Below are 26,473 nucleotides of genomic sequence, written 5' to 3'. Positions count from 1 at the left end.
GTTATATGCTGTTGGCTTTTAGAGCTGAGAACTCTTGAATTTGGAAAAGCAGAAACATAATTATGACCCTTTCCATTAAGAGACAATCTTTTATCTCATTCTTCTTGTTTGAAATTATAAAATTTTCATTCAGAAAAGATTGATTTTTTAACTTATATTTCTGAAACTGTAGGATAAATCTTGCTTTCCTTTTTATTTATTTATTTTTTTTCCTTTTTAACTCTGGGTAATATACTTGCCTTAGTTTGATTTCAAAGTAAACATGCTTCTGATCTAACCACTTTTGCTAATTAACATCTGCTCCTCCACCATCACTGTATTCTCTCTCACCTTCTAGTGTCTAGTATGCCAGAAATTCATTTGTCTGCTCTTAAACTGACTGATGTGAGTCCGTCTCTTAATTATTGATAGCATTATCCATTTCCATACCATATCTACTTAGATCCCCACCCCTTTTAGCAGATAGGATTCACAAGCTTCTTTTTGAATTTGCACTCTGAATTTTTTAATTTAGAAATGCATTAAAAAGGGCAAGAATTTGCTTCATCAATACCACTTTTGTTTTTTCCTGTTTTGACTATCTGTCAATTCATATTGTTTGGCATCAGTTTAAACAGAACAATTCCAGAGTTTAAATGGCTTTGCAATTTAAGCCACCTTTGACTTCACTTCTGTTAATAGGTTGTAACTCTTTCTCTCCCTATATGCAGATGGATACTTTTGTTTCCAAGAGAAGGGAGTTCTGTAATTATCCAGATGAGGGGTAGGGGTGTGTGTGGATGTGTGGTTTTTAGATTAAAGTTGTTAGTGGCTTTGTGTGTGTACGTTTAAAATATACATGGGTATGATACTGGCTCCCCAGTGTAAGAGAAACATGGCGGTACTGGAGAGAGTCTCAGCATAGGGCTATGAGGATGATTAGAGGATTGGAGTAGTGGGGTGGGGGGCTTGTGTCAGAGCCTGTAAGATCCCCTTCCAGATTTTTTGCAGAAACAGAGGAAAATGGAAGTGTTAGCATTTTTATTATTTTTTTTTGTGACTTTTGCAGTATCTTATGACTTCATATATACCTAAAATCCTAGTATGGCAAAATGCCATGAATTGGCAATAGTAAGGCCAGATTCTGGAGGTTAGGATAAAGTTGTAATCCGTCAAATTTCTTCTCTTTTTGTCATTGGTATGTTTACTACCTCCCTGTAGAGTCTTTTGTGACAAAAACAGAGCAGTTACAGAAGTCCTCCTGTATACTATGCAGATTTATGCTAGATGGATACAATTATCAAGACAAACTTTTGGACAGTTTCACAGACTGTCGTTCTGGAGCTGGTGCATCTGGTTTCCTCTTTTTGTTGACTGTGAAGCAAGTGATAGCAGATTTTTACACCACTAGCATGCTCAAAGATAAGTTACTGCTTTTTCAGCAAAGGTTAGTGTGTTATGCAGATCTAAAATATAAGATTGCTGTTCCTCTAGTTTTTAATCTTCAACTGCATGGATGGAGTTAATGATTAGGTATCCCCCATCTTCCCTTTTCAATAATCTTTGGATACGCCTTCAGCAACTTAGACCTCTTTTCCTAATGCATTTTCTGTAGGGAAATTTGTATATTATTTTTGGTAACTTTTCACCTTTAGGTTATTTGTTTCCTATTACTATGCTTGCTAATTTTGTTTCTTTTCCTCTTAGTTCTCCCTTTTGCAACATCTATTAATGGCACTATAAATATTCATCTGTCTGTAAAAAGAATGGGCAGGGTGAGATCCTTTGAATTACTCATTGCACTGTTCTGAAAGTGCATTTGCATTTAGCAGAAGAAAAAAGTTGCAACCTTCTTTTTTTTGAACCACAATTTTCATTTGTAAAACTTTTGCTATTTTTGGTGCGTCGAGCGTGAAGGCTTCCTGTGTGAAACTGATGGAGAAGAAGATCACAGAAGATCTGGAACAGTGACTCAGGTCACAGCAGGCCTGTTTGCATGACACCTGTGTCATCAAAATAGCTTCACTTGGGCCTCCTCAAATGAGATTTTCTCGTCCTTTAGAGGGTAGATCTGTTCAAAGGCACATCTGATCTTGAGTAACTTTGAGGAAAACAGTTTTCTGTCCCTTAGAGAATAACACAAATCTTCTCTACCGTGATACTTCACAATTCTTCACAGCACCAAGTTGTCGGATGAATTGTCAATTTTCATTACTAGAGTTTGCTTAGAAGTTGTTTCTCACTATTTCCTTCCACTTCAGGCATGTTGAGTCAGATAAATTCTTACACTCATGTTTCATCGCTAAACACTAATCACCTTGTGCAATATTGATCAGCAGCTTTCTTGTATACTATAATTAGAATGAGCAATAGCTAATAGTGTAAACACTGATGTGTGGGAGGGGCAAAGAAGGTGAGTTAGCCATATGTAGAAGTTGATATGACTCTTCTAAATTGCAGAAGTTTCTGGGCTCCACCTTCTAGAATCTAGCATCTTCTTTCCTTTTCCCTTCCTCTGCCCCAAGCTTCTTGTTTTGCTACTTAAGCCCACCGGTAATCCTCGAATTTTTTTGTAGCCAGTTTTCCTTTCAACAGCTGCACCAGTCCCTCTTCTCTGGGCTGCTGAGGATTCTTAGGTTCTCCTTAATATTTTTTTTCTAAGGAGTGGGCATTTCTGCTTGTTTCAGGATGATGAAAGCACGTGCAGGGTTCTAGTGCAGCCCTCTTTCATGGGTAAGTTGTCTGTGAACAGTACACTTGAAAACCAGTGCTTGTAAGACAAAATTAAAAAGAGACTGGGGAAAACCCAAGTAGGCAGGGCTGTGGTGTGGGGGTTGAAAGCTTCCCCCCGCCTTCCTCTCACTCTTTCCTTACAGGGTAAAAGACCCAGCCTGTGCATGATCTTGCTATTCTGAATAACCTCTTTGCCACACGTGGTGACTGGTATTCACATCCTGTTTTTTTTACCAACGGAGACCAAAGAGCACTCCAAGCAGTGACTGAGTCCTATTTCAGTTGGTTTTTGTTTCAGTTTGTTTACAGGCTGGCTCTCGGCTGCTGCTTTTGTCACATGTTTTCAATTCTCTTTTGTGAATTTGAGGAAACTTGCTTTTCCTTTACTTTTTGCATGAAATAGCAAAATCACTGTGGGATTTAGATAGTGGCTAGAAAATGAAGCGGACTTCTAGATAGAGGAAGAATATGCAGAGAGTCAGGAAATAACATGAATAAACCTGTGAATCTTATTCTTACCAAGCCGTAAGTTTTGAAGAGGGACTTTCTAGCTACCTTGGAAAAGTCTTGATCTGAATGTTCATCTTTTTGCTTTAAGTCCACACTTGCTGGTGAGTCTGTCAGAATTCTGTAAAGTGATCACTTTGCCGTGTTTAATAAACTATCTGCACACTTTTCAAATCTGTTTTGCTGGTGGAGGTCCTCAAGGAAGCTGAAATGCCGTATTAATTATCCCTTTTAAAACATGCTTGATTCAGTGGCTCACACTGCAGAAATTCTTCATGCCAAGCTTTTGTTGCATCTGCTGCTTTAGTCTTTTATTAATTGCAACACATGTAACTGATTATGAAATACAGGCATCTAAAAATCCAGGACAAGCAAACAAAAACCAAGTGATAATGGTCAAATTGATTTTTCAGATGCTGTGTAGAGCAAAATGGGGGGATTCTTTGTAGTTTTATTTAATCTTACTGTGAATAAAACATTGAAGACTAAGCAACTTCATTTCTTGTTGTTCTTATGAACCTATGCTGCTATAGTGGACCTTAAAATAAAAAAAAAGAATCAAAGGAAATGTAAGTACCTCTAAATTAATTACTCTCACAGTGAGAAGGATGATTTTGATGAGACCGTGCAACACAGCCTTCTTTCCCCCTGCCGCCACCTCTTTGTGCTGAGAAATACGGTTTCTCACTGCTTCCCCCTCACCAACCTTCACATACATGGCTGTGACGGTTATCCTCTTGGGCTGGAGCCCAAACTCCTGGGCTGTTGGCACTGTGTGAGGTCAATGCTGGTACATCTGTGAGGAGGCCAAAGGGGAAGAAAGTTGGACCCATACTGTGAGGGCAACAGGGACTTGAGCTTGGTGCCTGTGTGGTGAGGATGGATAGACGCACTGCGCCAAAGCTAAGTATGTACAGAGTCCTGGTTGCTTGTATAGTAACACTGAGTGAATGTTGGGTTGGTCTGAAGAACCCCAAGTGTCTCCTGCCATGGATCAAGCTGGAAGAGGCTTTATGTCACTGTGTACAGTGTGGGCTGCAGTAACTCAAGCCATAGCTGAGCTGTAGAAAGAGATGTGAATTTGCAGAGCTGGTGCAAAGAGGGCTGCTGTGATGGCCACACAGCCACCATGCATATGGTTAGCAGTGAAAGAGAAGTTTAGTCCAGTCTGCTGTGATTGTGTCTAGAAGGCAGTCTCAGTAGTTAAAGCTAGGATTTTAGGAGGGTATCTTTAAGTGGCCAACAACATGGTAGTCGGTGGAGTCAGGCAGGCATCTTAGTGATCCACTTCTCAGTGTCTGTCTGAATATGTAATTTTCTTGCAATTCTGAGGTGAGATCCTCCCCACACTGGAAGGCTTTGATGTAATCAAGGTGTGTATGACTGGCATTTTCTGCCTCTTCTGGGAAGGCTTTTATGGCTTCTTCTCCAGAAAAGCCAGGACCAGCTTTGTGCAGAAGAAGGTGGCAGTGCTCTTCCTCTTCAGCCAGTCCTGATATGGATTTGCTACTCCATGCTTTTTAGTTTGTAGGTCTCTAACTGGTGTAGCTTGGGTGGAATTCCTTGCTTGTTTTCTGTTAAAATAAACATACCAAATCCCACCAGGTTCGTGAAGCCTGGTCCCACAGATACTGCAATTTTAGTCAGCCGAGCATGGTGCAAGCTTTGGATCGAGTGTGATTTTCAGACTCACGGTGATCCAGTGGGAGAGCAGCCCTGGGCTCAGAGGTGCAGCTGGGAAGTGTCTGTGCCAACACTCAAAGCCCTTTTTGCTGCTGGTGTTCATGCTGGCTCAGCCAAGGTGCTCAGTGCCTAAGAGGGGGCATCTTTGCTATAGACAGGGGACATTGTTACCTCCCTCTGCCTCATGCAAGGAGCTGCGCAGAGCAACCTGTTCCCTTTTTGGGGTAAACAGGTTCTACCGGCATGCCTGAAGGCATTGCTTTCTATTGATGTACTGTTAGTAATACTAAATAATAGACTGCTCTCTTAAGTCATAACTAAATCGCAGAGTTGTAGTAGACCTACCTTTTATTTGCCCCCATTACTCGGTGCTTGCTCAAATCCCGTGTTAACTAGTGTATGAGGTTTTCTAGAACCTCATAATTGTGCCTGGCATTTGGGAGGAATGAGGATTTGGGTAGGGTGTTTTCAAAGGTACTAAGTAGCAGTGAAGTGTCTGACTTTTACAAGTCTGTGAAGTTTGGGTTTTCACAGTTGTGCTGTTTGAGGCTCCTGGAGGGAGGCCCTGCTCTGATGAATTTGTGATCAAATGTGATACACAAGAGAGATTAAGACTCAAAATACAGTTGAGAAGTTGCTTCGTGTTGTGTTTGCAGCATTGAGGGGAGTGTTTTGCTTTCCAGGTTCTGTTTTTCAGCCGTGAGAAAGAGGAGAGGGAGCAAAAATCAACATTTTTGAACTTACTGTAGAAATGAGCCAGAAGTTTAGAGTCATATGCATACTTGAGTAGCAGAAATAATTTGTATTTGATACAATGTGAGCTGTAACACTGAAGTCTCTGTTACAGGAGAAACAGATCTTACTTTAGTGTGTGTGTGTTGCAGGTGACTAAGATCTGTTGATGCTGCTGAGCATAGCTCAGGAAGAAACACAGCTGTGTTTCTTTAAAGAACACAGTGACACTTAAAAGCACCATATCTAGGCAGCCTCTCAAACGATTTATCAAAGTGCCTGTTTTTTTCCCTCAATTCATCGTGTGAAACAATATTAAATACCATCCAAGGAAAAACCCTAAATTAAATAAACAGTTATAGGGGGAAATGGTGCAAATCCATTAGCTTTTGTCAGGTCTTCCTTATTTCTATTTTTATTTGTCACTGCTAATGGATTTAGTTCAACATACTCCTTCCTACCCGACTCTGCTAGCTGTTAACCCCTTCCCCTTGGAATACACTGACTGGCTTATTTCATCATTAATATACTAGCAGACAACAAATGACCCTCAAACCTTTAGCACAGATATAAGTGTTGAATAATTTTTTGAATGTCTGTTGGGTGAAAGGTTATGTTTAAAAATTGTCAATGGGATACTGTGTAACTATATATCTGTAAGAAAAAGCAATTTATATTTTTGTCAGCTGTATAATCTGGAACCAGTGATAACATTAAGAATATCAGATGACCAGTGGATATTAAAATGAATGCTCCTTTGACATGAAATTAGCACATCCCACTAAACCAGCTGTTGGTCTGGAGGCATGTTACTTTTGCCTCTGCCATTGACTTTATAGGTGACCTTGAGCACTTAACATCTTTCTTCCATATTCTTTTGTTTCTGTGTTCCCTCAATTTTCTTTTCAATATGGTAGGGATAATTACACTTTCGACATATATACAGAAATGTTATAAACTGAATTAGTACTATTAATGCTAGTTACTACCTCATCTTCCTCAGGACTGTTGTGTGTCAGCCCTTCATGCTGACAGGCTTGTCTTCTGGGCAATCCTGACTTCCCTGCCCAATCTTGCTGCATCTCTTTGATCTTAAACTTTGTTCCTCCACAACAGTGCAAGTCTTTCTTGTTCAAAGTCTGTACTTTGCCTAGCATAGAAAAGCTTTGAGAAATGTCTAGAGTTGCTAGGCACTACCGTAAAACGGCATGGTAGTATCTTATATATGAGTGAGGTATTGTTTAAGGGCAGTTAATGACATTTTCTTTAGTTGCTTGCAGGATTTCTGTATTGCAGCTTAATTAGGTTTATTAGAGTAGTTTGCATATGGACTGAACAAGGAAGTTAATGTGATATACCCGATTTGCTGCAGGCTGCAGACAGTGATTTTCTGCATGCTGCATGCGCTAAGGTGCATGTAGGCGCCTGTTTACTGGAGGAGGAGCAGTGCACCGGCTGTGCACATGATACCATGTAACAGTGGGTCAACTCTGATTAAAGCAATGATACAGAATCATTCCAGGGCCAAGTTTTGATGTTTGATGATCATTGTGGGATCAGGAGCCTGGACCTGCTGGAGATCCCTTGAGTGGGTAGTCCATGTCAGTAAATCAGAGTTGCTGAGGGTGTAGGTTACAAACTAGAAGACTTTTCTGACTTTTGTATACTCATGAGTGGGAGTCCAGAGCTGCCTTGCTTGTTTGTGGTGTTTGAGCTCCTGATTTAAATCGGTAGGCATTTTACTTGTACGAAGGAAGGCGAATTTGTTATCTTGCTCGTGAATGAAACATCCAGTAACAGAGGTATCAGTGTTTTCATATTTAGCTCCTTCCATTTAGTGATGTGTTGTTGAGCTGAAAATCTGCTCAAAAGCCCGTGAATGCCTTTGTTTGTGTAAAACCCAAGCTGCTGGTGCAGTCACGCCTGTGCTCTCTGCAGCCGTTGCGCTGAGGCGTTATCTGCAGCTTCTTGGCTCCGTTTGAGGGATAGTTGAGGCCATGGGATCTCTTCCTGTGGTGCTATTTCTGAGCCTTTCTGGGCTCATCCGAGGGTCACCCTCAGCTTGTAAAGGCACCACAGAAGGGAGCAGGCAGATCAATGCTTTTCTTGGGCCCTTCTCACAACTTCACTCTGATTGCGTGTACAAGTCTGAATGTGTGGAGATCAAAGAAAACTTCTAATATTTCTTCTGCTGGTGAGACTTTGAACTCCCTTACCACTGGAAGAACATTGGCTCTCTACACTGCTGTGCATTTTCATATTGCTTTCTGTGCTGCAAGATCTTATATTGTGATCTTACCAGTGAAATACGTATTTTTTGTTTATGTGGGGAATTAGGCAGTGTTTTTCCTTTTCTCTAGTTGTTACTTCATAGCTCTAGCCTGGCCCCTTTTTGTTCCTGTGCCCTGCTTTATTTGCATGCTTAGCTTCCTGTTTTTTTGTGGGGAGGGGAGGAGAATGGGAGGTTGTTTTGTTCTATTTTAAGGCTAAGTAGTGCTTTTTTTCACTGTAATCATACTTCTCATTCACATGAAGTTGCTCACAGACACTTACCCACCCACCTCTCCAGTCTGCAATGTAGTGCCCAGTCTGCAAATGGAAGGACACCAGAGGCATCAAGATGTTTAATGTCCTTGCAGCGCTTGGGGTAGAAGCAGGCCTACTCCTAAAGGCAGGCCAAGGATTTAAACAATTGATTGCTGTATTGATGTTCGGGATAGTTCCTTGAACAAATGAGCTACAATATCAAGAGATGAGCATGAAAGCACAGACTTGAACTTCTGTGACTTATGTTGAAGTAATGGATGTTTTTACTTGGAGCAAAATAAGATTTAAAAAGCTCCAACCTTTTGTTTTCTTGAGAATAGTTGCTTTTTGATGCAGCTGGTTTACTTGAGGTTGAAGCAAGCCTTTCCTAAGAACAAACCTTTACTTTCGCATATTAAGTGAGCATATAATTATGGTGATGGAATTGTGTTTTAACTACTCACAGCTCTTTTCAACTTTGTGTGTGAGCTGAGCTGTGATGGCTAGTTTACTGAGAAAAAGTTAAAAACATGAGGGAGTAATGAATATGGGGTTTTTTGTTTTGTTGCAAGCAGATACTACTTTAGTTTTCCCTCCATGACAAACAGTCACAACATTGGTAAACTTTCCGCTGAAGGGCAGAGGAGGTTTCTAGCTCTTTTGAGTTCATAGGTTTGGGGGATTCTCTGTGAGGATTTATGAAAATTATATGGTTACCAGACAGTTGTTACTGTCATTAAAATTGCTGTTAAGGTCTGTAGTGCAGTTCTCTAAAAATGACCTTATTGAATTTCACTACTCTGCACTAGAAATGTTTTAAGAGAATGAAAAAAATCTTCCCTTAGACTGCATGAATAGGTATTTGTAATTTTTATGTCAGATTACACTGGATCTAAGGAATGTGTTTTATAATAATAGCAATCATTGGCAATGGCTTTGTTTTTCTTTCTTTAAGAATTCCTTAGCAGTTGTATTTTTTTTTAACTAGCTGACCTCAGATGATTCAAACGCTCTGTCTTCTATGAATTACTTCATTTGTTTAAAAAATAAGCAACTAGAGTACCCTCCAACCTCATCTGTAAGGTATATAGCCATTAAAGAGCATAAAGCTTTACTGTTATTTAGAGAACCATTGTAGGTGAGCATAGTAAGCAATATTATGTCTGTCCTAATAACTTCAAATACCGATGAGTGAAGATAACCAACAAAGTTTTAAATACTGCGAACTGTGAAACCAACTTCAGCATCTAAAACCTAAATCTTCCTGAGCATTTGCCAAGTAAGTCATTTATGACTTTAAAATGTTTTTATAGTATATTTCCACAGTTTTGGCATTAGTATGCTGCTGCTGCTGTCTAATGAAAACGAAAGAAGTATGGTTCTAAATTGGTCCCATTTTAGCAGTGATGCCCTTCACTTATGGGAGGTGATACTAATATGAGGGAGGGGTAGCTGAAGTAAAAAAGTATGGCACACTTTTCTCGGCATCACTGTCTCCAAGTAAATAGAACAGAACTGGCCTTTGAGTAGCGTTCACCACTGCACAAGTTTCCTTTTATATTGAAAAGCCTCTCTGCCCTTGGGTGTTGCAGTGCTGATTCAACAAGACGTAAATGGTCACAGTAGCCTTTAATTCTCTAGTCTTGTTGAATTTTATAATTGTGAGCTGCTTATTTCCCCTAGTGCAACTGCACTTGCAAACCATGACTTCTCTGCAACTGCATTTGCAAACTGTTAGTGGTATATTTGGTGAAGGATATATACTCAACGATGTATTGCAGAATGCTTTTCTTCTCTGTTTAGCACAAATGAGTGAGTTATCTAAGGAAGCCATACTTTCTTAAGGTGCATTTTGGGGTGATTGTTGCGTTAGTCTTTATGCATTTCAAAGCTGAAGGCAGGGTGTCGTCAGGTGCCATTCAAAAAGTATGTTTCTTCCCTTTCTTTCTTTCTCTATGTCTCCATCTCCTCCCAAAAATCCTGCAGTTTTTTGTGAATAATTTTTTTCATAAGATGAGAAGAGAGGAGTTTGTGTTTAGGAGGAATTCTTGATATTAGTTTGTAGTCTCTGGGAACTAACTGTTTTAGTCAATATTTCCACAATTGCCCTGTGTTTTGGATGACTGCAGTATCAAGTGGTGAGTGAAAGAGTGTGCTTCTTTTGGGGACTCTTGAGTCACAAAGCTTTCCACTATAGCTGTTCTCTTGGGAGTTTGTACTGTTCCTTGCAGCCTAACAGCTCTAGGTGCACTCTCAACACCATCCATATGGCCAGAAATTTGGATATTTGAAGTCAGTAGTAGCTCCAGAGGCATAGCATCTATAAGGAGCAGGCTGATAACTTGAGACTTGTAAACATGAAATTTGATGCTTTTAAGTGCGGGCATCAAAGTTCAGAAACAATGTTCTCTCTTGTACCTTATCCACAATGAAAATCTCTCTATTTGTAGTTTTTTGTTCTATTTGTAGAACAATTTTTTTGTTCAGATTCTCCTCTTGGCTGTACTCATTCAAGTGGTTGTTACAAATTCTCTGGTGACATCTTGCTTATTTCTATCACCCATTTTTTTTGTTTGTTTTAATTTGCATTTCAAAAACTGGTTCATTAAAGCTCAATCCTAGAGAAATGCCTCTGTCTTTGCATGGCATGCTTGGACACCTACAGAAGCTATACAGCATTCCTGTGGATAAACTTGTTGGCAAATTTATGTAAAGATTTTCTTTGAGATTGGTTGCGATGTAAATGGGCACAACGAGCTTATGATTTTTTTTTTTTTTTTTTTTTGGAATAAGAACTTTTAATACCCTGTAATCTCTCTACTCTTACTTGCAAAGAGCTTGTTTGACATAACAGTAGCAGGTTTCATCTATGCTGAGAGCAAACCATTAGATCAATAATGGTGAATACTGACACTAGAAGGTTCCTTGTCGCTGCTAGAAAGTGTCCTTCAGCATTGTTCACAGGACTACAATAACTTATATCAGACCTTGATTAGGTCAGTTTTTCAGGCTGCAGATGCTGGTTGGAAATGTCCTTTAACTAGTAATAGAAAGTTTCTGCTTTTTCTGCTTGCTTCTATAGTTCCTAAAGTATCTCAGTAATCAGTGTGGAGTAATTCTCAAAAGTGGCATAAATCTAAAACACTTTGATTTGTGTAACTGCCCTGTCCAAATTCATACTGTTGAGAGTTTTTCTTTAGGAGAGTCTAACCCTGGATCAATTCACCCCTTTCTGTTTTGGTAGCAGAGAAGAAAGAGGACAGGTTTCCTCAGTAGGGAGTTGATGGCTTGTTGGGTTTTTGTTTTGTTTTAAGTAGGAAAGTACTTAATCAAGTACTTTGAGTTGAATTTCCCTCAGGTGGCTGTGCAGATCTGCAGGGGTTACCCGCTCACTGCTTAGCCCATCTGATTTCTGCTCCTCTCCTCCCAGCCTGCCCATCACAAGACCCTGCTCTGTGCTTTGATGCCCAGCATGGCAGTATCTCTGTTCTCAGCTACTCAACTGTTCTGGGCTTTCCCTCAGGGCTGTTTTCCACCCTCTTTGCCCAACTCCCTTGCATACCAACTCTGTCAGGCTTGTTTTCCCATTCCATTTTCTGATTGTCTTGTGTCCAGCCAAAATCCCGATTTCCTTTCTTGGCCTTCTGTTCCAAGAAGTGCAAGGAAGTGTCACAACTGCTCACACTGCACTAAGGGAAAGGTCTCATTCCTTCTGCCATCCTCTCTCTGGCTGTATGCGTCCACCTCTTTGCAGCAGTTCTGGGTGTTCACTGGACCCTTAATATGACCCCATTTAATGGATTAAAATGCGAGAAAATTGTTCCAGCAAAACAGTTGCCTTCCAGGAGAATGACTGAAGTTGGCTTGTGGAAGGAGGGTCAGACACATGTGAGAGCAGGGTGGGGAGGGCACACTGCAGCTTGGTCTAGGAAGGAGGCAGAAAGCTGGTGCCTTCTTGACTGTGCAGACCATCCTTTCACCTCTGCCTGTGTACTGGACTGCGCCCTTTCTAGAGGCAGGTCTGTGCCTCTGGGCCTCCATCATATAGGCACCCTCTCAGTTCAGCCCCAGTGCTAGCAAAAGAGGGAGTGTGTATGAAGGGAGAAGACATGCAGAACAGCAGTTTAGGGGGAGATGGGCTCTCGCTGTGTAGCCCCCAGGTAGAGGAAAGATGCCCCATTGCTGAGGGCGTTAGGAGAGGCTGAAAGCTCAGCTGTGCTTCAGAATGGCTGGACTCCTCTTCTCTTCTCTGAGGAGGCTGTGCAGCCATACCTGGAGACTATGCTGTTGCTGAAAGAATTAGTTTTAGAGGTGTCTATGCACTTGTGCAACTAGTCTGCTGAAAAATATCCCAAAAGGTATAGTCTCTATCTGGATGGGTCCTTGCTCTGATACCCGAAGTGACTGTGTGAAGAGTGGTGTTGGTCCAAGTGAGGTGAGAGTCTGGAGGAGAGTGGGGAGGAAGCTACAATTGCTCCTGCTGGGTTTTAGTAAAGTCCTGCTGTGATTCAAAGTGCCTCCATATCCAGAGCTTTAGACAGGATGAGTTAAAATAGCTGAAGTCTCTTTGAGACTGTTTTGCCATCCTTTATCTACTCTTTGCAAAGCCTGATTTTGGGCAGATTGCTTGCATGGCCGTGGTGAAAAGAGCAACCTTGGAAAAAGTTGCGTTCCTTACAAATTTCGTGTCTGTGCTAAAATAACAAGGGAATTAAATTCTTCAAATAAACATTTGCCAGAATTTTTGTGTAGACGGGGTATGTATTTTTCCCAGCCGCTGCTCTTGGAAAGAGCTCAGCATACATTTTTTTTTAACTGAGTGTTGGGCAGACAGTAGGTAAAAATGTAAGGCCAACAGTGAGTTGTAAACTATATGGAAGCAAAATCTTTATGACTGGAAACATTAGACTGATCTAATAACAAGTAATACTCTTAGATCTAACTGTAACTAACTGTAACTAACTAACTAACTAACTGTAAAAGAGCTAGAAAGCAGCATTTTTTTTACTTTCAAGTTTCAAACTTATACTTGATTTTAGTAAAAGATGGCCAAAGATTTGAGTTTGGATTCTAATAGGTTGTATAAAGTGGGATTTTAAATTGAGCTTCTACATGCAGCCTGTTTGGAGAAAAAATAAATTAGACACTGAATGTGTCTTATACCTTTTCATGATAATGCAGTGGTTTGATTTTCTGGGAGAAAATCAGATATGTCTACTTGAGATATCAGAAAGAATAAATGAATTAAAGATTAGAGGTTTAATACACAAGATCTAGATACAATCTGCACATATATTAAATGTCAGAAAAATGTATAATTTTCTTATGATAGTAGAAAACATAATCAAGAGGGTTTGTTTAAATAGAAAGTATTAGATCATAAACTTCTATGAAATGATTTCTAGATGTTATTTTTCACTCTCCATTAATGTATTTGAAGTAGATTATCTGCAGTTATGGTTTACTCTTGGATGAGGTAAAGGGGACTCGTACCAATACTGTTTTTAATAACTTTAAATGCTCATATAAAAACATTGACCTGTGAACAGCAGGAGCGAATGAGCTTACTGCATCTTGCCTTGAGAGGAAGCATTGTTAGGAGGTCTGAAAACATTCCAGTTCTGAGATTATCGGGGATTTGTTATCCACTCCTCAGTCACTTGTTGCCTAGGAGACTAATGTAATCCAAGGATTTTTTTTCCTTCCTTTCTGTTTTTTGATTGGAGACACTATTGACTTTTGGCTTGGAGGAGGTAGTGGAGCAGCACGCCAAGTGTCATAAGATGGAAATTAATCACTAACTGATTGCTCTGAGTTCTAGTGATTTCCTTTCTTATGGTTACCTATATATGGAAATACTAATGATGCATTTGAACAGGCAGTTGTGAAGCTCTTTGTACCTATGACTGTCAGGAAGGATTCTAACCAGATGACAGTTTGGTTTTCTTTTTATTTCTGCTCTGTTGTGTGAATGTAGAAGAACAAAATTACATTTTTTTTTAAAGGAAGTTTGCATGGTTGGAGATCTTTGGATTAAATTGTATTTGTTTTTGCTGCTAAATTACAAGTCGGCTCAATTGCAATGAAATATAGCAAATCTGCCTTCTCAGTGTTTCCTTTAATAAGGGGTATAATTCTCCTCAGTACTTTGTGTGTGAGAGAGTTTGTTTTTCAGTGAGATTATTTTTGGCTTTCACAAGAACATCAGCAAGCCAAACAAATTTAGCTTAACAATAATATAAGGTTTTGAAATTAGTCTTCAGTCGTGACCTCATCAGGTAAGCCTCTCAACTTCTACTAACCTTGACTGGCTTTGGGGGTCTAATGTCTTCCAGGTAGATTAAAATTCTGTCTCTGATGCAAATGAAAAAGCATAAAGTTTGAAAACATGCTGTGTTCAAACAAATACAAATAAGATAGATGGCATTCAAATGTAGCATTTTTTAAAGCTCATCCTGTGCTGTAAAGAGTAAAGAATCCAGCAAAGCTTTTCTTCTAGAAGTGTTCTTTGTTTTGCATATTGCTTTCTTTGAAGGAACTTCTGTGTTCTTCGTGCTCTGTCTAGTGGACAGGGCATGCAAGTGGAATTTGAGAAGCATGGATTCTATTTTTGATTCTGTCCTTCGCCTAAAAAGTCACTTTTACTGAGCTTATCCTGTCAGTGCTCTAGCTTATTGTCCCATTTGTAAAGGAGGGGATAAATATAATAATCTCCTTTTTGCAAACTGGTTTGAGATATATAGCACACAGCTTCCATTACTGATACCAGAAATTGATGTTTCAGTCATCTGCTGTGGTGCTTTACATATACCAAAGATCAAGAGTCTTAGCCCTCAGCTTATCAGGCTGCCCTAACAATTAAGCTTGAGTCAGATTTCTGTTGCTTGCTATCTCTCTAGCCCCTTGAAAGGTGGACATTTTGGACATGGAAAGGCCCAGCCCACCTCAAGAGCTAGAGGATGACTGCCTGAGACTGTTGTGTGGCCTCCTGGTCACAATGCCCTTGGAAAGCGAGAAGAGAAATGGGATTGAACCCTGCCAAATGGAAGAGACTTGAACTCATTTTACCACTTCCTCTAGACTAATATGAATAGGAATATTATCTTACTCCCTTTTTATCCCCTCCAACAGATGTATTTTGAATCAATGCAGTCGTAGCTCCTGTGGGTTGTGCCAGCCCCTCTCCTTTTTCTTTTAAAGTCTCACATTGTGCTGTGAACTTGCTAGATGCTCCCCTCCACAAATCCAATGACATTGAGGAAGACTTTTTTTTTCTTTTTTTCTTTTTGGAAGAATCTAATATGGGTTTGAAGACTGTGAGCTTGGAGGGAGGTTTGTAAGCACCTTGCGTGTTACACTGTGTAGCATAAAACCGCCTGTAGGACAAAGCAGTACCTAGGAGTTGATGGGGTTCCCCAAAGATAAGTTTTCTAAAGGAAATAAGTGTTGTGTTTTTTTCTTCCTTGTGGCTTTTGCAAATTATCTCCCACTTCCAGTGTGATTTTTGTATTTGTTTTTCAACACATAAAGCAGAGGGCCTTATTCCACTAATACAAATCTGAGGTCTGGAAAGAGTTTGAAAAGTGACTGGAGGTTATAGTATAGAGTTCTCTCCCCCCCCCACCGATTCCAGAAAATATCAACATTTACCAAAAATCTTATCATAATGCCTGGAAAGCCTGCCAGTGGAGTTCAGTCAATAATTAGGACTGGTGTTTGTTTTTACATATTCTCGAACAGACCAAGGCTGTTCCTGAGCTATCATTTTGTATGCTTTCATAATGGAGCCAGGGGAAAGCTGTTTTTCTGTTTGTTTGAGAACTCACAGAAAACAATTCAAGATATCAACCCTCTGCCCTCTGAGGGCATTGAGACAGGAATGGAAATTGCACTGCTCAGAACTGCGGAAGAAATGCGCAATTTTAGTGTAGTCTTCCCACTACTGATTGACTGCTTGAGTTGCTTAGTGTGTCCAGAAAGGATAATTACAATAACTGTTGGTTTGACCAATCGCAATTTCACAACACCCTTAAATGGTTTAAATGCAGATTTTACTGTTTTTTTGTTTTGGGGTTTTTGGTTACTCTTTCCCCTTGGGGGAGAAAAGATGATTAATTTCCTCTTGTAGTATAATGGCACTGATGTCATGTGGCTGAAGGATTAAGTCCTTTTATTTTTAAAACAGTTGCTAGGGTGTTCATACCCCTCCTTTTTAGTCCTGTTTCTTTTTAGTTTAACAGTAAAAGGGAAAAGAAAACCACTTTCCAAAAGAATCTACTTTTCTTCAAAGTTTCCATTTAAGAATAACTGTAACTTCTTATTTTTTGAATATGCGATGATGGGGAAATTGCCAGATATTATTAAATCAAATTAACTAGTAATGAGAGAGGAAAAAGAGGCAATCAAACATTCACTCTGATTTTTTTTTTTTTTCCTGAAAGCGTGATCTAAATCATACAATTGCAATAAGTTGTTACTGGAGCAATAATCTCTGGCAAACAAACTATGTTCACTTCTGTCAAACAGACAAAAAACCCAAACCCACTGCTTTCCCTGACAAATGCTGCTAAATAAATAAGGCTATGCCATTAGATCAAATATTTGATTTTTTTTTAATTCTTTTTTCTTTGCAGAGTATTGGAAAGGGGTCCTTGTGGTGTATAGACCCAGAATATAGACAAAATCTTATTCAGGCTTTGAAAAAGACACCCTATCACCCATATTCGCATGTGTTCAATACACCTCCCACATCTCCTCAGGCATATCAAAGGTAAGAACTAGATGCATTTTACAACTCTAAATGTTTTCATCCAGTATTGCATATGAATCTTGGCTAAAACATTAAATGTAATAAAATTATACAGTATGAAAAATGTGCTAGTGAACAAAACACGGGAGTGTTAATGGTCAGTCTTTTTGCTTACTTAGCCTGCAGGACACCTTACCTTCCTGATCTCTTCTGCTGTGGCAATGAGTCTTCTCCTCGCTCCCCCTGGCCTGAGCTTGCAGTCTTTCTTGCAAATATGTTACAGAATCTTTTTACAAAGAGTACCTGAAATTAAAATGCATACAAGCAAGTGGAGAGCTTTAAAATGTCTGCTTATCCTGTTCTTAGTAGATGGAAACGCGGTACCCTCACGAGGAGGGTACCAGTTAAAATTTTTTTTTTCTTCCAAGCTTGTTGTTTGGTCCGTGTTGCCAGTACAACTGTCGGACCTCCAAGTAAATCCTGCATCTAGGTGACTGAAAACATGTTTTGTTGTAGTTACGTGCCCTGCAGAGAAGTGTGTGCACTTGCGCTTATCCCAAAGGTGTGTAGTGGAGAACAAACAAGTTTTCTTTTTTTTTTGCTTCAGTGAAATAGGTGTGGGGTTCGGTTTGGTTTTGTTTTTCATTTGTTTTTAATCTGGCCATTGCTCGCAACTACCCTTAGTGGAATGAGTGCTGCAAAGAGAGATAAATCTAGAGATTGTGACGTGCTGAGCAGAGAGGCAAATATCAGGTCTTTACACAACTGCTTTCTTCTTGCTGCAAATATGGAAATTATTTTCTTCGCTTTTTCCAAATACACTAGCATATCATGGCTCGATCAGAAATGCCTTTCATCTCTAAAGCTTAGCTTTGTACTGCACCCCACAAAACCGAGGAGATGTTTTTATTCCCCTAACAGGATGCCAGCTACCAGCACCGGGACTAATAAGTGACTTTGACGGCTCTGTTTTTTCCCCAAGCGATTCCCATGTTTGCCTGGAGGTACGTCCGTGACGGACGTGCCGAGGCCCCGAGCGCGCTGGTGCCGCGGGCTGCCCGGCCGGGGCCGGGGCCGGGGCCGGGACAGGGACAAGCCGGGCTGGGAGCAGCGGGAGCAGCTGGGCTGGCAGGAGGCTGCGGGCCTGCCCTTGCCAGGCGATTAGCGTGATGGTAACCACAGCAACCCGCGCGTCGCCGTGGCAACGCATAGCTGAGACAGGTGCAGTTACATCACAAGGCTGTTTGTTGCCTGGCAAAAGGACAGGCCATTAGGACGCAGCCATACGCTGTTGCCGTGGCAACGGCTAATCCTGCATAGCAACTGCGGTTGGGTTGAAACTTTTTTAAAAATCGGGATATTGTACCTGGTTTTGTCTCTTGCGTAGATCAAGAGAACGGGGGGGAGGGGGTCTGTTTTCATTTTTCTTTTTTTTTTCCCCTTCCTTTCTTTTTGCTCAAACGAGCTGCTGTCACCCAGCAGCTCATTTGAGATGAAGAGTAGGGGATGTAGTGAGTAGAGGGTTGTAAAGAGTAGGAGATGAAATGAGTAGGGGATTTCCTTAAGCAATGGAGTGATAGGGGTACACCTGCAGCACAGAACTCAGCGCGGGCTATAGTAACTTCTGTTTAATGTGGAGCTCTACAAAATATTTTCCATAGTACCACCTTTATAAGGATTTTTTTTTCACATTTACTTTTCCCCTGCTCCCAGCAATCCCTCCTCTACTGTGCTTTGCAGAAGGACAGATAAATAATTTGGATAATTGCATTACAATTGTAATTCAAATGTTTGAGCGAAGATTTATTTCCAGAGTCTTATTTTATCATCTACGTTGCATTTGCTACTTACGAATATGCTAATTACGCCCATTTGGATTTATTCAGAGACTCATTTCAAGTGAAAACGTAATGCACATCTAACACAGAACTGGGAGGATTTTGATCCCTCCTAATCCCTGTGAAAGAAAAATTCCAGCAGCCTCACGCAGCCCGAAGCAGGACGATCTCCAAGCCTTCGTGCTCGAAGCCAGTGCTCTCTTAGCGGGGCAGGTTTACCGTGACCGCTCGGCGAGCGGCTCGCCAGCGCTGCCTGCAGCGGCTCCCAAAGAGCTTTTCCACCTCAGGTTTGGCATCGCTCGGTGGCATCACGGCGCCGGGGCAAGTGCTCCCGGCTGAGACGAGCCCGGCGGTGGCTGCCGGCGAGGGCTCACCGCAGCCCGCCCAGCCCGGCCCGGGGGTGCGCCGTGGCCCGGACGGGCCGGGAGCGCGGCGCGGGGCCCTGTCCCAGCTCCGCTGCGGGCGCCCCCGGCGCCGGCTGGGCCGGGGGCCGTGGAAGTGACGCGCGTGTGACGGCGTGTTTCCACGCCTGCGGAGAGCAAGGGTGTGCCCGCGCTTGCCGGGCGGCGCGGTTGTGCGAGCGCGCTGTAACGGACTGCCTGTTTCCCTGCTCTCCCGGTATTCCCGGGCAAACGGCAAAAGCGTCTGCTGACCCAGGGAGAGGGGCGCCGAAATACCCTCGGGGGAGTCCCAAAAGTGAAAGGGGAAAGGAAACGTCAGGGCTGCTGCTACGCTGCTGGTGCCACGCACTTAGGCAGGAGCGCCAAGGCCTCCTTACAAGCGCGTGGTGAAACGGAGCGCTCGCAAGACCGAAGGGCTCAGCGGCTCGCGAGCAGGGACCCGAAAGAGGCTGGTTTTGTGTGAAAGAACAGTGGTCTCACCACTGTGTTTAGCTGGGTATCTTTCAACACTTGCACGGTCAAACAAAACTTAATCTTCCCGTGGTTTTCTACAATATTTATTTAGTCATCTGCTAATGACTGGTGTGAAACACCAGCATAAGGCTGATCTAGGCCATCAGTGACTGCTGAATTAATTTAATCATATGTTGGCAGTTAAATAGCAAAAGCATTTTTTAAGTTTATTTGTAATACATTCATGAGAAGTTGAACATTGCCTGTGTATTTAGAAAAGCAGTAATCCCATGTGCGTGCAGTTGCTTTCTCATGTGTACAAGGACTTTTTTAATGGGCAGAAAATGTAAATGCACGTCTTAATCATTGCATCTCCAGAGCAATATGTTGTCATCGCAAGCAATTCTGAAGGATTTTTTTTCTGATTGTGAGATAATGTATTTAGAAAAAAACTTGGATGGACAAATTCTGGCACTGTCCCTAAGTCTTACATAACTGAAGCCTACAACTAAGAGAACCTATATCACTTTGTATTAATGAAATCTATCTGGAACAACATAATTCACCAATATTACAATGTCTCGAGAAACTGGATTAATCGAAGGAATTGCAAGGTTTGTAAGGACAGGTCGGTGCGATTCTGCAGGGACAAATTGACCTATTGCTTGTCTTTATCAGATGTTTTGAAAGAATAAGGATACACAAATGAATCACATGTTCTGTTTGGTATCTGTGTAAGCAGCTTAGAGATGAATTGAGCATGGAATGGAGGAATGTTTTATAAAAATATCCCAGGCAAGATGATTGCTGAACATGCAAGTTCTCCTCTTCTGAAGAGAATTAATTATGTGAGTTAATTTAGCTTTAAAACATTAATAGAATATCCTGCATGAATACAAAAGGTAGGACGTTTTAGGAAGGAGTTTCGTAAGTGAACCCCCATATTTCGATGGCTGACTCAGTGTTATACTAGTATCATTTGAGATTAGACATACGACTTAAACCAGGAAGTGGGGATTAAATTGGGCTGCATGTATAGAAGACCTTGGTTTTGGAAACAACATCAGCAATATTTTTGTACAGGAGAAGGAACTTCAGAGCAGAGTTGTCTGAATTGCTACTGCTTCTTTTAGGGTGAAGAAAATTATCAGTAAGCTTTAAGAAGAATATAATAATGCAAACAGTTTAATTTTAGTTGGACTGCGTGTGTATTCTTTAAAAAAAGTTCATTACAAAATAAAAATTGGACTTTTCATTTAGTTCTTTACGATAAATGTCAAGGGTGAGCTCTAATATAGTGTGCTAAAGTAAAAACGCTCTCCTGTGTGAGGAAAAAGTGTGTGCTTTAGTCTAAGGGTTAAAGTGTGTTTCTCTTTAAATATTTACAGTTCTGTTGGCAGTAGCAACCTTGAAATATATTTATAGACACAAACTTGGTTAAGTAACTGTGTAAGTCAGTGCCCTGATATATCATCTGTATGTTTCACCTTTAGTTTTCTGACTCTGTACTGAACTATAGGTGTGATTTTTATCTTCTGTTAGTGCTTTGAGGAGATCTTGAAAAGGATTTTTTTTTTCCTCTGAATGTGTTATGTCAGGCTAGTTCTCAATTATTTTCAGAGTTTTCAGAATAAGAAAAATACTATCAAGAAATGTAATCTAAAATACCAAATACTATTATCTTCATTAAATGAATAAGAGGTTTCTGTGATCTTTTTAGGAGTGTTGGCTAGATAACTTTATAGACTCTTATCACTTCTAGTGTATTTTTCCATTGCCTTTCATTTTTTTCCAATATGTTTTGCTAATTTAGTTTTCTTAAACTAGTGGTAAATGTTGATCTATCTGTCCAAAGTTGCCATATAATTGATGAAATTGCAAATGTGCCTGAGATATAAACTGACTAGTGATTTCTTTCTTGCATTGCCCCAGTCTGGCTGTTTTATAAAGGCTTCATCTCATTGTTTTTGCTTGTCCGTTTGTGTCTTTGGGTGATTTTGCTACATTCTGCTTTAGGAAGAATTGAGACCCTAGTTAGCAAGAACTAGACTTGGGCTTAGTTTTAGACATGGACTCATCCTGTACACGTTGAAGAACTAAATCAGGAAAAATCCACCTCTTCTGGTGTGTGTCACTGCATTTCAGTGGGACTGCTTGCTTTATGGGGAGGGCATGAGCTTTGTAGGGTTGGAGCCAGCAATGAAATATGCAGCAAAAAGTTACTGCAGTGTGTTTCAGTGGTACGAGCATCTCTTAAAGTCTTGTCCGGATTATATGGTGCCCACTAGTTGTTACGAGAGCTCATAACATATTCCACAGGCAGAATCTGCCCTATGGAGTCAGAGAAACCCAGCCGGGTTGTTGGGCTGGAGTCTGACTTTGCAGTGTTGGCACCTAGACAAGACCAGACGCAATGAGAAGTCGCTAGAGTCACCTCTGTAGCAAGTGTGGTTTGTATATGTCTATGTCTATGTATATATTTTTAGAGCAGCATTTCATTTGATTTCGGTGTGTGCTGCTCCTTGATACGATTTTTCTTTCCTCTTTCTTCATCAAAGTATATGATACAGGAGAAGGTTAATAGAGCCCAGAGGATTTGAAGGTATGTTAGTGACTGAATGTTTTACGAAACTTCACTAGTCAGGAATTTGAAAAATTTGGAGTGGCTTCTACTTTACAGAATTTAGTCTTTTATCACTGTTTCCTTTTGCTACTGTTTGGTTCTCTAAAAACGTTAGGAGCTCCTTAAATATTAATCGCTTCTCCAGTACCTTGTCTTTCAATATCTGTTTCTAATAAAAATGTTTTTTCTTACTCTAGGCCCTGAAATTATTTCCCTTTTATGAGTGACCTGTTCCAAGTGTAGGTGTTTTATAAGGCACAAATAATAAGCCCATTGCAAAGTGGCACTTCCCATGTATTTTGCAAATTATCTGAAGTGTGCTCAAGGAAAATAACTTCGCTGAGAGAGTGCAGTCTGAAAGGAGCACCCCATACGATGATCCTTGTGGAGATGGCTGGCTTCTGCAGTGGCACGTGTTTATGAGATATTGGGATTTCTTCAGGTTATTTTAAGATTAATGGTGTATGTTGTAGGTTTTCTGGTCAGGTAATTAACTTTCAATCAGTATGCTCACATATGCCCATCTCTTCTGCGATTTACCAGGCAGCTGACTGCAGCGTGTGAGGTTCGTGGCTATGGGAGTATGCTTCAGGTTCAGCTTTCCTTGCAATGCTGGGTGCAAAATGCTGGCAACTGTTAACTGCTAATTTTTCAGGCAAATAATATGGGGGAGAGGACTTTGTGATTAAGAACCCATGTTTAATGTTTGAAGTTTATTAATAGAGTTGCAATAAAATTTCTTGAAACCTGGATTTCAGCAAAAAACATTAGCAATCAGGACTCTTCATCACCTCAGTCCCTGCACTAAATGACTGGAGAGGAGGTCTGACAACATCTCTGTGGTATTCTCACTTTGAATTTAAAATTAAAAAAAAAAAAAGGTATTTTCCTAGTTTGAGATGGTAAATATACAGTCTTATCACTCTTAGTCCTGTCTTTCTGCTCCCATCACAGCAATGTAAATCCACCTGTCAGATCTTGAGTTGAGGCTGAAAGGTGGCCTTGCCCGGCAAGCTTACTGTGCAACATAGTACACAGGCTTAGGGCTCATGTTGATGGAGGCTCAGTATCTTATTCGGAGCTCCAAGGCACTGCTATAAAAAAATACCATGGTTGAGCAAGAGCTAACATGCACTGTTGTTGAGAGTTCGCATGTGATCTGCTAAGGATGAGAATCTTCTGAAGCTGTTGCAGAAATGCAAAATAGTATCTCTCTTTTCCTGATTTTACTTGTTTACCTTGTAGCGAGTTGCATGTTTGGCATTTGTTGAATCCCCACCACCTGACAGGTCAGTTTAAACAGTGCTCTGTTACAGCATGTGCCCATATTGCATCTCATTTAGACAGTTGAAGGTGCCTGTGGTTTTGGGCTAGTTGTCCTTTCCAGGACTATACCTTTCTACCTCAGGTTTGAGCTTGACCTACAGTGCAAAAGGCAGGTCTGAAAGCAGTCAGGCAGACTTCAGTCATTAACTCTATGCACAGTGTAGTTTGTCATTTTACCATGAAAATAGTTTTACTCCCTTGAGGACTTCTATTGTTGTAGGTCTTCTGCTTAGAAAGCTACTAATATCAAAACAAATCTCCTTCATTTTTTTGCAGGCTTTGGTTTTCCTGTTCTTTCCCTAAAACTATTAAAAACTTCAGCCTTTCACACTTGTTTACTGAAACTAAACCTGCATCAAAGTGAATATATTGTACTTTACACCTTTTGGACTGTGTATAAGCACTCTTTATCTGTATGTTTTATACACTGAAATCAGAAATGCTATTTTATGGCCATTTTTTGAAGCTTGTGAAATTAATATTTCCTAATTATTAAATATTCTAATCTGAAACACTGAAGGGTACTTTGGAGCTTCTCAGTGCACAAAAGGACTAGGAAAAGAAAATGGTTGCCTTTTGTGGTCTGGAAACAAAGATTTGATTCTGCAATATTATATTTGCTTTCGGTAGGAAGGGAAGCTGACCATAGAGCAGTCTAATATTTCTGTGCATGTTACAGCCCCTTTATCAAGATTAATCTAGGTATTTTACTTTCTGGATAGAGTCTGAGTTTTATTTCTTGGTGTAGTTGTAAGCTGGAGTCTTTGCAGGGGATTTTGTTTAGCTGTCTTGGTAGCTTAGAGATAAAGAGATCACAAGGAACAATTCTTCAAAATTGTGCCCTCTGACACAGTAATTTATCTCGATTTGAAGATCACCCATATTTTAAGATTATACTGCCTTATTTCTGCTGTCTGGCATGTTAACATTGTTTATGCTTGATGCCAGATAGGAATATCAAAAATAAATAAATAAAAGAAAGAACCTTTGCTTGAGTGAATGTCTGTAATGCTATCAGTGCATAAATATTTGAGGATTTGCCAATCCAGGACTTGTTTTCTAATGTATTCCTATCAGCTCTGTAGCCAGTAGACTCCTATGATGGGGGAAATACCCCATTGGCTGTAATTCTGTAGTACAAAGAAGATCGACTGTTGCCTTTTAAAAGGGGTTTTCTTGTACCATGCAATATAGGGAGCAAACAGGAAGATAAATTAGGAAAGATGGCAACAGCTAGATGGGCAGAAGAAGGATAGAAAAATCTAGGTCTGTCTTCTTTCACACAGTGGAGTTTTCATGGGTTCTTTTTGCAACACCTTTGTGCTCTTCAGGACAGCTGATGGAAATACAAATAAACCTCTAATCGCGTATTATTTCCTCCCAAAGTTAGATAAATGTTTCAGAGTCTTCTCAGCTAAGATATTTTCAATTCTTTCTCATCATGACCCCAAAATAGCACAAATGTCTTGTTTCCTATTTACTAAACACAAAAAGATTTGGTTTTGTAGATCCAATGTGCAGCCAAAACAAAGACGACCTTCAGTGATGAACTGTATTGCAGCTTCCTTAGCCAGTCATGCTTCTTTAGATGCCTAGGCAAATACCAGTTTGTGCCATTAAGTCATTAGCATTCTCAGGCCCATTTGTTGAATGTTTTTCCCCCTTACCTAGTTTTCTAGGCTTTTTTTTCCTCCTCTGTGCCTTCTATAGATAAACGTAGCCTTGTTCCAAAGGTAGCTTGGAAACAGTACCATAGATCTTCCCTGCTCAGTTCCTAGAACAAAAAGTTGAGCTGTGCTTTCAAGGATTTTGGGTTGGTTGGTTGGTTATAAATCTTTCTCTAGCTTTGGGTATTTCCCTTTGAATATTGCAGTTAGGACCTGCCTTGCTATGTGCATAGGCCATATGGTGTAGGAAAGAGGCGCAGAGCTGAGCATGCACATCTTATACTTGGTAGTGTTCAGTTCATCTCTTACCCTTCATCCTCTTTGCAGCCATTGCATCACCATTACAACTGCAGCAGTTGTGTGGATGGGGAAGCATGTGTAGTGGAATTCAGCAACAGTTTTCTAAAATTTTAGCAGTTGAAAATGAGACCTCAGGGGCAAGCATCTATGTGATGAACAGTGTTTGACATGAGCATCATGTTTGTTAACTGTGTGGTGTTGCAGCAATGGAAATTATTTGACTTTTCCATATGAAAACATTGTAGAGCCATGAAGCTTGGGAAACTGCAAATAGTATCACAGTGTGTCATATCTTATTGCTGTTGGATTTAGAAAAGTTTTTTATATCCAGAAATCAAGTTAATTTAAATTTTTTTTTTGTTAATTTGTTTAGATTTTCTTCCCTTCTCTTCCCTTTAATTTTTGGACTTAGATTCCTCTAAGAACAAAATAAGAGAAATTTACAGGGGAAAGTAACTTTATTTGCAATTCTGTTGTGAGACTGACATTCTTAGAACAGTCTCTAATGTAATATTAAAAGTAACAGACTTTGTATGAGTAAGAAAGAAATTGTGATCTTTTCAGGATGTTTTAAACAATAAGAAAATGACGGCTTTTCTGTGATGGTTGCCCGTGTGATTTTAAAGAATTCTGCAGTTTACCTCATCATTATTTATTTGATGATGAAGACTTATTAGACTAAAAATCAGATGCATTAACTATTTCTAGATAGTATAAGCTATGTCCTTAAAAAAAAGAACAAAAAAACCAAACAACAACAAAAAACCCTCCTGTTTCAACCTTTGATTCTTTTGCCTAATTTTTGAATATATGTTGGGGAATAGTGAGTATTTTTAAAGTCTGTAGGAGTTGTTACAGTTATGTAAAACTCCAAATATTTGAAAATCCTGCTTTCTGAAATTGTCTGTTCTGTGCATGGGTTCAAAGGCCTTAGCTAAGGAAAGAGGCAAGTAGCC

The 26,473-nt window shown here is 40.3% G+C and overlaps 1 protein-coding gene across 9 annotated transcripts in view; it reads left to right on the top strand.

Annotated features, from left to right (window-relative positions):
- FOXN3 (forkhead box N3) overlaps positions 1-26,473 on the top strand; it is a 218,709-nt gene that overhangs the window by 93,113 nt on the left and 99,123 nt on the right. For all 9 annotated transcript variants that reach the window (XM_062575899.1, XM_062575901.1, XM_062575900.1 and 6 more), the window contains one exon: positions 16,794-16,930. In XM_062575899.1, the coding sequence (XP_062431883.1) occupies positions 16,794-16,930 (137 nt within the window). The remainder of the gene's footprint in view (positions 1-16,793; positions 16,931-26,473) is intronic.

This window comes from Rhea pennata, chromosome 5, assembly GCF_028389875.1.
Source record: "Rhea pennata isolate bPtePen1 chromosome 5, bPtePen1.pri, whole genome shotgun sequence".
Lineage (NCBI taxonomy): Eukaryota > Metazoa > Chordata > Aves > Rheiformes > Rheidae > Rhea > Rhea pennata.
Note: the sequence above shows the minus strand (reverse complement) of the source record. Positions and strands in the feature narration are given on the sequence as shown.